The sequence below is a fragment of the Gekko japonicus genome, unplaced genomic scaffold (genome assembly GCF_001447785.1).
Source record: "Gekko japonicus isolate JY-2015 unplaced genomic scaffold, Gekko_japonicus_V1.1 scaffold1381, whole genome shotgun sequence".
Taxonomy (NCBI): Eukaryota; Metazoa; Chordata; class Lepidosauria; order Squamata; family Gekkonidae; genus Gekko; species Gekko japonicus.
This window is the reverse complement of record NW_015160883.1, coordinates 465,262-479,477: the sequence shown is the minus strand read 5'-3', so window position 1 is coordinate 479,477 and position 14,216 is coordinate 465,262. Positions and strand designations below refer to the sequence as shown.

At 42.4% G+C, this 14,216-nt stretch overlaps 1 protein-coding gene across 1 annotated transcript in view; it reads left to right on the top strand.

Annotated features, from left to right (window-relative positions):
* Positions 1–14,216, top strand: part of KYNU (kynureninase) — a gene marked incomplete at its 5' end in the record, with an annotated part of 83,760 nt that overhangs the window by 19,460 nt on the left and 50,084 nt on the right. The window contains 2 exons of the mRNA XM_015423324.1: positions 7,791–7,889; positions 9,186–9,259. Coding sequence (XP_015278810.1) covers positions 7,791–7,889; positions 9,186–9,259 — 173 coding nt within the window. The remainder of the gene's footprint in view (positions 1–7,790; positions 7,890–9,185; positions 9,260–14,216) is intronic.

Here is a 14,216-nt window from a genome sequence, read left to right as displayed (position 1 = left end):
GCTGTTTAGCCAGGTGAACTCTTTCCTGGACAGAAAAAAACACAGATGTGCACACACCCAAATGTGCCTTCTGTCAAGGCAGAACACAGCCCATACGTTTACTAAGTGCTTGAGCCAGTTTTTGCATTCAAATGGACAGAAAAAGGAGACCTAAACTGTCCGTAGTGAGCTATCACCTGAGCAGACCTGACTTACCAGCCAGATTTTAGATATGGAAGTCAGGATAATGATTCCTTCTCATAATGTCTTACTTCTCCTCTTCCTTTCTCTGATCACTAGGAGAAGTTTTCCAGTAAAGAGTAAGCTGTCTGCATAAGATGAACAACATGTATTCAAGAGTGAAGGTCTGGGATGTGCTCATAGGCCTCACCCCAGTATGTGCGGGCTTGACAGGCCTGCCTTAGTCTTCTCCCAGTGGGTGGGGCTCCCAAGGGAGCAGCCCAGCTCCTGGGGCCTTTTCCCTGTATGACAGGTTGGGCTCAGCTGATAACTTGACTGGTGCTTATTGGCCCCCAGTCCACCTCACCTGGCTGTGCCTTGAGCAGGGCTGCTGTGGGGCTGTTACAAAGCCTGCTTTCTGGCTGAGGCCCCCCCGGGAAGTCTTGGAGGCTCTGGATGATCTGGAGCAGCTGCCAGTCAGCAAGGCTATCTCTGCCACCCCTCAACAGCTAAGTCAGAATCTCAGTTGGTTGGATCCAAAAGCTGCTTTCCATGGGTGAAAGGGGGAGGAGAGAGTCCCCTTTGACTACCAATAAGGGTATGCTGGGGATAATGTGAAACAGAGGCTGTAATAAAGAGGGAAATGGGACAAGATTGAGCAGAAAAATTACTTGGGTCTGACTCAATGGATGTATTTTACTTCTAACTACCACAGAGAACCCAAAATGATGTTTTCTTCAGAAGCTGCTGTGCTCTATCTGTTGAAAACACTTTTCAGTTAATTCTGATTTCTTCATCCCCCCCCAGTAGACTATATTAACTCTTATTACTTTTTTCCCTCTCCTGACTTACAGAAGAGTCCTAGCCTGATATGTATGAGAGATGCTGTCAGCACTTTTTCTCACCTGTCTCTTCCCAAATGACAATGTCAACCCTGAGCTGGTTTTTTGCCAATTGTTACTAGACACATTTCCATTGCTTTCATTTAATACCAAGGTTAAAGAACAGGAAGACTCTGCCTGGCTCCCTAAAATAGGGTTGCGCACAGAAGGGTTATTTGTGTTTGACTCATTTTAGTTTGGTAAAAGTTGTGTTAACAACTCTTTAATATTGCATTCAGGGTACTTGATCATTGGTTTCCCATCTGCAAAAAATTTAGGGATCCCCCATTTTATTCTGGGGGGGGGAGGCAATAAATGATACAACACATTTCCAGTTCTAACCCCCCCTTCATGCATCTGATTGGGATACAGTTCTCAGGGATTGGTCCTCCCTACCAAGCTACAGACCAAGAGGAGAAAGCATCCCTGGATTCACATCAGCATTTTCCTTACAGCTCCTGCTTAACAGTCACTGGCTGCCTCCAAATGACAGAGATTCTCAATGTAGCTCTTGGTGCTGCAGCAAATGCAGGAGCATTTAAAACAAAGCATCCTCACAGCAGTTTCCTTCACATTTTCCTAGCCTCATCCTTCTGTGGCCACCATTCTCCCCACCACAGCCACTGGAGGGCTGTTTGGGGGCTTTTAAAACAAAATCAGTAATTGCTAGATCATTATAGCAATCTATTGGCACAATTTGTGTCTTTCTCTGAATTCCCTCCTTGCATGAAAAAAGAATGTCTGTATCCCCACTATGAAAAGGGCTACAGAATTACTTTAAAAAAAATGAAAGCAGGGGATTCAGAGGAACGCAAAGATTATCGCAATAGATCTAGCAATTATCTACTTTTTTAAGCCCTCAAACACCCCTCTACTGGTGCAGGTAGAGAAAATGGCAACCACGAGGGGCTGAGGGAAGTTAATGTGCCACTGATGTGGGTGGGACTGTGGGAAATGTGCACCTTCCCTTCTAGACTACCTGGTCAGATGCTTGGACTGTGTTCTGCCCATATAAAGATTGGACCAAAGCAGATTTGGAAAACAGCATCTCCACAAAAGATGGAAAGGGAAATCTAGATGGTTCTTTCATTATCAGTCCCTTGATTTACACATGCACATCTATGGCATACTTTTTCATCACTTGATAACTCATTATGTAGTGTCTAGCAGCTGGATGTGTGGACTTCATAAAAAAGCATTGTGTGTTGATACAGATGTTTTTCCTATGATGCATGTTCTACAATGGCTCATTCTCCCTTACAGGCCACAACTTGCTGGGGCTGTGTTATACATTACAAGAAATGGTGCAAGAGAAGGCCTCCCTGTCATGCACAGCTTTTGTAACATGCAAAAGAGCCATTTGATTTATTATTTTATTTAATTCATTTGTACTCCAATGGAGACTCAAAGTGGCTTAGAGTGGTTCTCCTCTCTTTCATTTTATCCTCACAACAACCATATAAGTTAGGTAAGGTGAAAGTTTGTGACTGGCCTAGCAAGTGTCTATGGCACAAGTGGAGATTCAAACCCAGGTCTTCCAGATTCTAGTCCAACACTCTTTACCGCCATAAGTGCACTCAGTCAACAACCTTATCTACCAGGGATAGGCTGGCTGTTTAATTTACACTGAAAGCTCTTGGTGGGTTACTGGCAAGCTGGGAGCAAGCAGAGTCAAGGCCAGTATCTCTGCTACCACTGCTGGGGCCACACAGATTTGGCCAGAGGTACCAGCAATGGTTGTAGGAGGTGGATAGCAGGGGTAGGGCTGCCAAATTCCCCCAAGGGGTGGATTTCCCCCCGCTTTGGAGGCCCAATTTCCACCCCCGCGGAATTGGGCCCTGGGGGAAACCCCACCCCCGTGTGCACGTCACAGGGAAGTTACGTCATAACGCCGGGCACGCTGGGGGCGGGGCACAGCCATTTGAGGGGAAAACATAGAGTTTTCCCCTCAAATAGCTGTGCCCCGCCCCAGCGTGCCCGGCATCATAACGTCACTTCCCTGTGACGTGTATATGGTGCGCACACCGGGAGCCAGCACAAAGTCCCCCGCCGGCAGAGGTAAGTCAATTTGGCAACCCTAAGCAGGGGCCTCTCCACACTTCTTGAACCAGTGCTCTATGGAAGAGGAATGGGCCTGTGCTATGGCAAAATGGTCAGAAACCATTTTGAATGTGGAGAAATCCCAAAGGGCAACATTCTCTCCCGATTCTGTTCCCCCCCCCCCAAGATTTGTAGATTGTGATCTGGGAGGCTGTATGTTCCCTCTTTAGAATCATTGCTCTGACAATTCAGAAATATTTTAATTATTTATTCCAGTAGATGTATCCCACCTTGTGTCTTGGCTCAAGGCAGCATATAAATCACAACTAAAACTTGACAGACTAAAACCAACAAATACCTTCTTCCTAGGGTTGCCAAACTATAAGTGGGATTTGAAGTTCTCCTGGAATTGTATCTCCAAACTAGAGATCAGTTCCTTGGAGAAAATAGCAGCCCTGGAGGGTGGGCTCTATAGCATCACATCCCTGCTGAGCTTCCCAGACTCTTTCTTCTTTACACACTGCTCCCCAGTTTCCAGGAATTTCTCATCCTGGAGCTGGCAACCCTAAATGATGCTGGCTGTTCATACTCTGTCAAAGGTTCTGGCAAACGTGAACTTTGCAGCACCTCCTGAGGATCTCCAACAAGAGGACTCCTCCATTAATTTCTTCAGGGAGTCCATTCCACAGTGTGGGAACCACGATGGAAATGGTGTGAGTTCAGGTTGATAACATGTGGGCCACCCTGAGTGGGGGAACAGCTAGCGGGTGACGGCCTGAGGACTGAAGCTGGTGCATGGGAATATATGGGAGGAGACAGTCCCGCAGATATGTGGGCCCTGGAATGTAAGTACCATTTTATCCTATCATACGGGGTATGGTTGGACTGTATATGGTAACAGCAATCTTGCTAAAGCTAAGCAGGTCATGGTCTGATCTGTGCTTGGCTGAGAGATTTTCTGGGAGCCTTATGGTACCTTGAGTTCCATTACAGAACAAAGGCAGAATCTGAATGCAGTGAATAAGTAAATATAGTTCAGGTGTGGGCTGAGCGGAGTCTTAGGTGGGAAACGTTAACGGTTGTATAATGTTCCCTACCAGTGTGTGGTGCTGTTGTACATCTGAGTGTTTGGTTTCTAGTTGTTCTGAATTCTGAAGGGATTTGACTCTAAATGTTGTAACTGTTTTAACTGGAGGCTGCACTGAAGACATCTTGGAAACCTTTAATTAAAGTTGGTTCCTTAAATAAGTGTTACAATGCCCTTTTTTGTCATTCAAATCCTTCAGTCTTCTACCTTGCTTTGAATGTACAAAGCAAGACTAGGTAGTTTGGATGCAAGCACAGTTCAGGCATAATTAACTTGTGTTAAGTCATTTGGTCCCAGTTATCAGGAAGAATGAGACACTTGTATTTTAAACACCATATTTACTTGAAAGGAAGATGACCCTGGATGTATGGTGACCCCCTTAAAAATGTTATACATTAAAAAACAATGGACATAACTGTAACTTGTATGCAAATGTAGGCTGCCCTCTGCCCTTTTTGATAGCATACCAGTGAAAGAAAAATCTAGTATCTCTTGTATCTGAGTGAATATTGTAGGCAAATTAAGTGGTTGACCTAATTATGGTCTCTTTCTTTGGAATATAAGAAGAGCTTTGCTGGACCAGATCAAGAACTACCATATTCAGCATTCTTTGGAAGAATTTCAGGCACTTGTTGATCCATCAAAAATTAGTTAGTGGTTTATTAGCAGACTATAGCTTTCCTTCTGTCCACATCATGTGTTGTTGTTCAGCCATCATTTCTAGTTATATTTGGTGACTGATGAGGCCTGTGAGTTCATCCCTTCATTCTGAGAGAACTTTATAGGCTGACAGCCTCATTAGTGGCTTCATTACGATTAACATGTCACACTTACGAATGCAATTACTTTCTGAGAGCAAGATAGTTTAGAGAAGATTTAATATACTGAAGTGTTTTTAAAAAATAGTTTAAATGGAACAGAAGACAGAAACTGATAGTTCCAAAGTCTTTGTGTTATTATTTGGAGGGGTGTGTGTGTGGAATTTTATACTCTTACTCTTCTTCCTCCCACCTTGCTTAAAAAGAGTCTTTCTTTTAAAAAAAATATGTAAAATATTCTTTAATTTTTAGTCCATGCAGAAAACGTGCTATCATTTCTCTTCAGTTTCATAAATAGTGTGCCTTTATAATTCTAATTTTTGTATTGCTCTTTAGTTTAAGAATGCTGCCATCAAGTGGTATTTCTATGTATAAAACAGACTGTATTATTTTATCCAGTTTAACAGGTGTAATTCATAGAAGATTCTATAGAGGAAATAGCAATCTAAAAGTCTTAGCAATATTTTGGAAAACTGTCTTTTAACGTGCTTCCTGCTGTGTAAAGGATTTATTTCCTCAGCAACTCCATCCTCCAGAATAAATAAGAAATGTAGAGTACCTTAAAAATGAAATAAAGACAGCCAGAGCTTGCATAATATTACAAAAACAAAAATTAGTCTCTCCTCCCTTGGCAATGGAGAAGAGAATCCTAACTTACTAAAATATAAATGGATTGGAACTATAACTGGAGATATATCCGGAAATACCTGTGAAGTATGATCAACCTGAAAACATCACCCTAACTGGTCCCTAGCAATATCCATGTTTTGCTGTCATTAATTGAGTTTACTACATATAAATCAAGTTTGACAGCAAATCATTGATGAGATCCAGCCAATTTCTCCCATATCTCCATCTTCCTACAGTCCCCATCTCACATGGATTTTAACAAGGCAGGTTCCATGAAGCTTTTTTTTGTGTGTGTCCAAAGAGGATCCTCTCTTTTCTTTTCTCATCTGCTGACTGAATCCAACCCCATGTTTTAGTGCTTTCTTTTCATATTAGTGTTCAACAAATGTGCAGGTGTTAATTGTTGTTGTTGAAAATTCAGATGTTTTTTCTGACATTCCTGTTTTTTTTTCTGCTATGTGTAAACAGTATATTCCAGTACTGCATAACTTCTGATCCACCAAGCTCTATGCAGCTCTAGAGCTAAACATGACAACTCTCCTGGGACTCAATAACCTTTGGCTATTAATGGCTTGGGGCTCCAAAAAAAGGAAAGAGTTTGTCTAGCTAGGCAGGCCACATTACACAGCCAGTGAACTATATCTGATCAAGAGATCACAAGGGTTTGGGTTTGTTTGAATTTTCAGATGGGACTTGTCTGTTGGTGGGATCATCACAAGTTGTACATGTCTTGACTCCTTTGAATGCAAAACAATACATCTCTAGGGAAAATGCATTTTTTCTTAATTAATATATCTTTTGGAGATAGTGCGGAGTGGAATGAAACATGATTATTTAAAGTTGGTGGGCAGCAGAGACATAGTGCCCATGTCTTCGGTGTTGAGGAGTGACAAAATGCATCAGCTATTCCACAACTTTTTAAGTACGAGGAGGAGGAGGTTTTTATATCCTGCTTTTTCTCTATCCTAAGGTGTGTCAATGCGGCTTAAAATTGCATCCCTTCCTTTCCACACAATAGTCACCTTGTGAGGTAGGTGAGGCTTACAGAGTTACTCCTTTGAATGCAAAACAATACATCTAGGGAAAATGCATTTTTTCTTAATTAATATATCTTTTGGAGATAGTGCTGAGTGGAATGAAACATGATTATTTAAAGTTGGTGGGCAGCAGAGAGATAGTGCCCATGTCTTCAGTGTTGAGGAGTGACAAAATGCATAACATGTTCCACAACTGTTTAAGTACGAGGAGGAGGAGGTTTTTGTATCCTGCTTTTCCTCTATCCTAAGATGTGTCAACGCAGCTTAAAATTGCATCCCTTCCTTTCCACACAATAGTCACCTTGTGAGGTAGGTGAGGCTTACAGAGTTCTGAGAGAACTGTGACTGGCCCAAGGTCACCCAAGCAGGCTTCATGCGGAGGAGTGGGAAATCAAACCTGTTTGTCCAGACTGCAGTCTACCGCTGTCAACCACTACACCATGCTGGCTGGCTCTGCAGTTAGTTATGTCTACTTTTTAGTTTTCAGGGTATGAGCAACTTCACACTGGACCACTCAAATGCAGGAGTTCTCTTGATGTCCTTTAAATAAAAAGTTCATACCAGTATCCTACCTGACCAGCTCCTTGGGATGTGTGACTATGTGCCCCTCAAGAAATTGGCTGGTGTTATAAAAAGCAATATTTTCTTAAAATAATCTTAATGTTTTGACTAAGCAGGGATCGCCAAATTCACTCGGTTACTTTAGGCAGAATCCACTTGCAGTTTCATTAGCTTCTTTCACGTTTACCTTCCTGTAACAAGAGTATTCTCCCATCCAGCCCTTTCCCACAGATCGTGTGGGCTGGCAACTAGTCTACCGCTAATGACACTAGCATAACACTAAGCATAAAATGTGAGTTTCTTTTGTTTGGATTTAGGTGGTATTATCAGTCTATTGGACAAGGAAGCTGGGCAAACAAATGCAACCTGAAGGGAAAGCATGCATTTTAAAAGACACAAATAACATCCATTTCATGTTGATGTATATAATACCTTTGTTTTGTGTTTATCAGGTTATGAATAAATTTATGTCTAAAAGTAATTCCATCTTTACTCTTACACAAAAACTAGATGCATGAGAATGTTTATGATTTTTGCATTTACGATGCATGTGTAAAATTATTCCTTTCTCCAAAAGGGTTGCATTGTTGGATTCGACATGGCTCATGCTGTTGGTAACATTGAACTGTATCTGCATGACTGGGGAGTAGACTTTGCCTGCTGGTGTTCGTACAAGGTAAGAATATTTGTAGCATTCCAAAGCATGTGCAATAACTACATTGCAGAGGATTCTGTGGAAATGTACTCAGAGTTAAAGACTTTTTTGAGGTTGTTAAAAGTATAACAGATCTGTTCAGTAACCATTTTATAGAAGCCACTTTTCTGCATAATAAGATGTCTTCTAAGTTTCATTCATCATAGAGACATTCAGGAAGGAGGGCACAGAAGCCTTCTGTGCCCTCCTTCCTGAATGTCTCTTTAGAATATTTCATTGCAACTGTAGGATATAGCACTAAAACATATGATCTTCGCTATCATACTCGTTGATGAATGAAACTTAGAGGACATCTTACTGTTCCATGAGGTCCTATGCAGATGAAGCCAGTCAAAAGGAACTTGTATTCTAGAAAACTTCATCAACCTGCACTTTTTCGGACTTCCCTTCCTTCTTCTTTGTATCATTGTCATTTATACATGGTTTGATATCAGCACTATAAAGTTTTTTCCATGTTTTTTGAGCACTGGTTTTGTATAGCGCTTGCATACAGCTTGCTTTTTCTTTTGCATTTGGTCCAGTGAATACCTGCCATGAGGTTTGTCAGTTATAACCTGAACCCAAAGTTTTGCACCAATAGCCACTTTCCCCATGAGCATCCAGATAAATTTAGGGCAACACAAGCTCTTTCCACTTTGTGGATAGCTCTCCCAATGTCTTCTACTTGATACGTAAACCTAAGATACTGGACCCCTCCTTTCCATGACAGGTGAAAAATTATTTTATTGTGTGCTTTTCTTTACTTCCTTTTCAGGCCTTAGTCTTTGAATCTGTACTTTATTGGGGTAAATAAAGAATTTTGCAGGTTGAGTACTTTGTCTTCCTTGTATTTCTTTCTATATCTTCAGTTACCGGGTCTGTTCTGGAAGTTGTGTATACATTGAACTGGGATGGTTCTAATTGGATGCTGGTACTTGTGCACAGTTTGCACATGTGTAAGAGATATTCTGAAATGACAGACCCAGGTCAGAGAATGAATTGGGTAACAGCCCGATAAATATAACTAAGGAAAAGCATTTCAGTTAATTAGGTATTGTGGTTAATTACCTCCAAATGATATTAAAGGTTCTGCAGTGGAGAAGAGTTCCACTAATCTGGAACAGCCACTAAAGAAAATACTTTGCCAATATTGCACAAATCTATACAGTGTAAAAAATAAAGCTGGTTTTAAGGTTGCATCATAGCCACTGACATTATAGTCCGTCTGTCTACCCAGAATGAAATCAATATGTTTAAATGTTAATTTCTATTTTACAGTATCTAAACTCTGGAGCAGGTGGTCTAGCTGGTGCCTACATTCATGAGAAACATTCTCAGACAGTAGAACCTGTGTAAGTATATTTTATTTTTTACTGAAAGATCCAGTCTGATATTGAAAAGTTTTTCATTGGTTTGTTATTACAAATGTTGTTATAGAGAAATATGGAGTTAAGAAGTAGAGAAACCAAAACCCAAAAAGTTAATAGCAAGGATATCATCTTCACTGTTAATTTTGTCAAAATAGCAGTATTTTTTAAAAAATAACTGAAATGTTTTAGACAGTTAATTCAGAGCTATTAGTCGGTGTAAATTCAGAAGGTAATCATAACAATGTTTAATAGGGATGGGCACAAATTTTGACTGGTTTGTGGTTTGCAAAGTGATGTTTGTGGAAGAGCAACCAGCATGAACATTTCACAAACTTTCATGTTGTTTGTGGTTGTTCATGGTGGCTTGTGAATGGATAAATTTCTTGACAGACTATCTCCTCTCAATCAAAAGTTCAAAGTAACATGGAGGTTGCAATTCTCCAACCTTGGAAACACCAATAAGAACTCTCCAAAACTTAACAGGCATTGTTGGCTCCCAATAACAAACATCCCATTCTGCTTTATGGGATCAGAATGCTATATATCAGCTCAGCTCTGCAGCTTCTGCTTTGTTCTTTGTTGACTGTTAGCAATTAGAGAGGTAGGGAACTTGTTAAAAGTAGAGCACATTCATTTATTCCTGATTGGGAACACCTCTCCCCTGCTGGGGCTTGGGTGTTAGGTGGACTCAGGGTTCTGAGCCACCCCATCTCTCTGCTTAGCTACTGGGCACCTCACCTGAGGACCCACATTTATACCTCCCACCCCTCCTGACTTTGAACACCTTCATGTGCCATGAGGGTGAATGTGGGTGCAAAGGGTACTTGTTGTGGGGGAAGAAGTCCTCCACCTCTTGCATCTGAGCAGTACTAACATCTCTTTTGCCTCTGTGGAGAGTGCCACACCCAACCCTTTACCAGTGAAATTCCCCCACTGAGAAAACTTCTGGGGACCCCCCCCCTTACCCTCCAAAGAAAATCTGCCTCATAATACAGCACCTACTTCATAGAAAAACAGCCACCTCAGCAAACATCTACCTCAATAAACATCTGCCTGTACAAGCAAGCCCCTGTTTGACTACCCCTTTTCACTGCCTTTGTACAATTCACAACAGGTGATTTCTTATCTGTACAATGTGTTCCACTGATGGTGAATAATCAAAAATTTCACCTAGGGGTGGGCTGTGACCAGAAGATCTATGTGTTTGTGCCTGAGGGGGCCTGAGAGCACTGGCAGCATGACTTGATGGATTTTTTAAATTATTATTATTCTATTTATTCAATTTATACCCCACCCTCCCCACTGAAACAGACTCAGGGTGGCTTACATAAAAGGTTAAAACAGTTAAAAACACAAAACATTCATAGGACATTTATAAGGTACTAATTAAACATACAGGATGGCAAAACACAGTTTTGTTATTAGCCATAGTGGGCAACAATCAGCAGTAATTATAGGACTGTTGTCCAAGTCCCATAATATATTTCAGTTGTACTGGTGCAGCACAGGCCGCCAATAGTGCTTTCTAGGGCATAGGGCCTTAACCTCTGTTGAACTATTAGGTGTGGCTCCTCAGTCAAATGCCTGGTGGAAGAGCTCCATCTTGCAGGCCCTGCGAAATTGCATTGCTTGCCAGGGGTCTCTGCTAGGAATGGGCACTAACTGGCTTACGGACTAAAGTTCATGATGAACTTTGGCCAGCTCATGGTTTGTAACACATTGTGGAAGTATGCCTATCATGAAAATTTCACGAACTTCGTGGTGGTTCATTGCAGTTTGTGGTGGTTCATGAAATGGATATATTTCCCAGATAACCCAGTGTCAATTAATTAAAATCCACGGCAATGGTGGGGATGGATTTCTCCAGCCTTGAAAACACCAATAGGGAGCCTCCAAAGCTTGACAGGCATTGTTAATAACAGAGCTCCCATTCGGCTCTATGGGATCTGAAAACTATATAAAGCCCAAACTGAAGCCCAGCCTTCCTTTGTTGGGTTTTGCCAGGCGCTAGAGAGAAATAATCCAGATAGAAATTAATCAACTTTGCTGAGCAAGGGATTGTTCTTTGCTTTTTGCATTGGTGGACTCAGGGCTTTGAGCCATCCAGTCTCTCTGCTAATGCTGAACAGTGGGGCTTGGCTGCTGGGGTTTGGGTGTTTGGTGGGCAAGGGCTCTGTGTGCCACCCAGTAGATGTATTTGCCACAGTGGATGGGTGCACTCTGGACCCAGGTGCAGAGTTAAATAGAACACCCCCATTGGTGGGTGTCTGTTTCTGTCCTAGCTAGTGGGTGTTTCAGCTGAGTACCCACAACCATTACACCCTCCTTACTGCTGTAGAGGTACTTTGAGGCTCGTGCACTATCAGCAAAGCCGATTGAGCGCACGGGCCATTTTGCCGCCGGGAGGAAATTGACAGACAGCTGCGCTGAGACGCAGCGTGACTCGGCACCAAGGGGGCGGGGCCAGCATTTATAGGCTTGGCCCCATTCCCCTCCTTGTCAGTTGCACCTCGTGCTCAGCCCACTCGCCCTGTGTTCTGTTCTGTTCATGAAAAAAGGCAGTTTCTGTCAGAGCTCTCTCAGCCCCCCCCACCTCACAGGGTGTCTGTTGTGGGGAGGGAAAGGAGTTTGTAAGCCGTTCTGAGACTCCTTTGGGTAGTGAAGTGTGGGGAGTCTTTTTTGCAGTGGCCTCCTTCTCCCCCTCCACCTCTCCCTGCTGAGAGGGCAGTGGGATTATTTTCTTCCTGCTTGATGCCACTCCAGCAGCAACAGAGTTGGGTGCACCCTTTGCAGGTGCACACAGGGGACAAGACTTGGGGGGTTGTGCCCCTCTGAGAGGCACAGCTGCTTTCTGGTGCCATGCTGGGAGGGGACACAGAGGTATGTATTTGAAGTGGGAGCACTAACAGGGAGTTGGGATGTGAAAGGGGAGAATGCTTCCCCTCCCCACCCTCTGAATCACTGCTGTCAGAGGTGTCTTAGGGCAGTGCCTAAAACTCTTTTGCCTCTGTGGAGAGCCCCAGGAACAGATATGGGGAAGGAGGCTTTTACTGAGTCAGCCTCCATTGGCCCGGCAGGATGGATTTGGTGCCTGGGGACCAGGGGCCTGTGGCATGGGGTGATGGTGGAGTATTCTTCTTTGCACCCTTTGCACCCACCTTCATCCTTAGGGCACACAGAGGGGTTCACAGTCAGGAGGGATGGGCAGATAGACTGCTTGGGGGGGGTTGGTAACTGGGATGTAATCTGCCCCCCCCGGCTCTGAGAGATTGCAGAGAAACAGGCAGCAAGGTGAGGTTCGCTGTACGTTTGGTGTGTGTGACTTGCACAAGGTCTGTTCTATACACTCCTGAAACTATGCCTGACGTTTCCCCAAAAGCACTTTCCTGGGGGCACCTCTTTGGGAGGTCATAACTCAGACCCCCCCAAGTTTTTAAATGGTTTAAAAGGTTTGGACAGTAGTTTTATTTATTTCCTTTATATTTTATGTAACTTATAAGTTTTTATGTTACTAAGGGTTTTTTTCTGGCTCATAACCAGCCAAGATACTTTCGGGATTTTTTCTATTTGAATTTCAAATTGATATGTACTGGTCAATGACTGTAATAATAAACTGACAGACTGACCCCCCAAGTCCAATCTGCACATAACTTGGAAGGCATGTAGAGGAGCATTGGGGAGAGGTCCCCTGGGAATTTGATGACTATAGCTTGCACAGGGACCGTTCTATATATTCCTAGGCCTCCTGAATCTGTGCCTGTCATTTCCCTAAAAAGCACTTTTCTGGGGCCACCTTCTTTGGGGGGCTGTAAATCAGACTCCATAAACCTCACCAATCTTGGAGGGCAGGTAGAGTAGATTCATCTGGAGATCCACTGTGAGTTTGATGTCTTTAGCATGCTGGCGAGGGATTCTACCTCATCACAAACCACAGGAAAAGAACCATTATTTTTTGGTGCACCTAAACGTTCATGATGGTTTGTGGCTCATGAACCACAAACTGAACCACATTTTCCTGGTTTGTGCCCATCCCTAATCAGAGAATTAGGTGACCCAGATTAGGTGACCCAGAGAAAGTCATCATCTTTCTTTCACTTCCTGGTAAATAAACCTAATGTTTTTGCTTTTCAGTCTAACAGCAAGTTACTGAGGAAAGGTACTAGATTGTTTCTCAGTGCCTTTCTACTAGCTACTCACAATTTAATTGTATGGTTTTGATTACTATTTGTTGCTTTATTTTTGGCATGTCTTACTAAGATCATCCATAGCCTAGGTGCCTGTCACAGTAAAACTGCATGTTAGCCTTTGTGTGATACTCCTGCAAATCCATTAAAGAAAACCACCTTGGTGGGTCATATAAGGGCAGAAAGGCGGAAAATAAATTTTGTAAATTAATAAAATAAATAAATGGTAGCACAGTGTCCTGTCTGCATGTACTCGATAAAGAAATACCTTTGTATTGAAGAGGAATGGTCAGAGTGCTGTTATCCTTTTTTTTTTTTTTAGAAAAATCTAGCTAAAGACTACATGTATGTATCCAAACATATTTTAAAACAACAACAAAGGGTTTGTAAAGTGTTGAGATTTAATAATGGATTAACCTTGCTACTGTTCACCACTTGAAAATGCTATCGCTCCATTGCAGGTATAATACAGGGTAGCATAGTTAAGCCACATTAGGAGTGCTTGTTTGTACTGTGTGATCAATATATACTTCATATCCATAAGTAGATCAAGGACCTTCCATAGAGATGTTGACTAAGATTGTAATTACCTGGTTCAGATTATGTTTAGGTGACTTGTAAGGCTTGCTTTGAATATAAAATGAGCCTAATGGTCTCAAGAGGACTTCTTCAGCTTGGATTGTAATCTGATATGAAGAAGAATTGTTCCATCTGCCTCTCCTTCCAGCTTGCTAATGCCTAATAGTGTAAGCAGC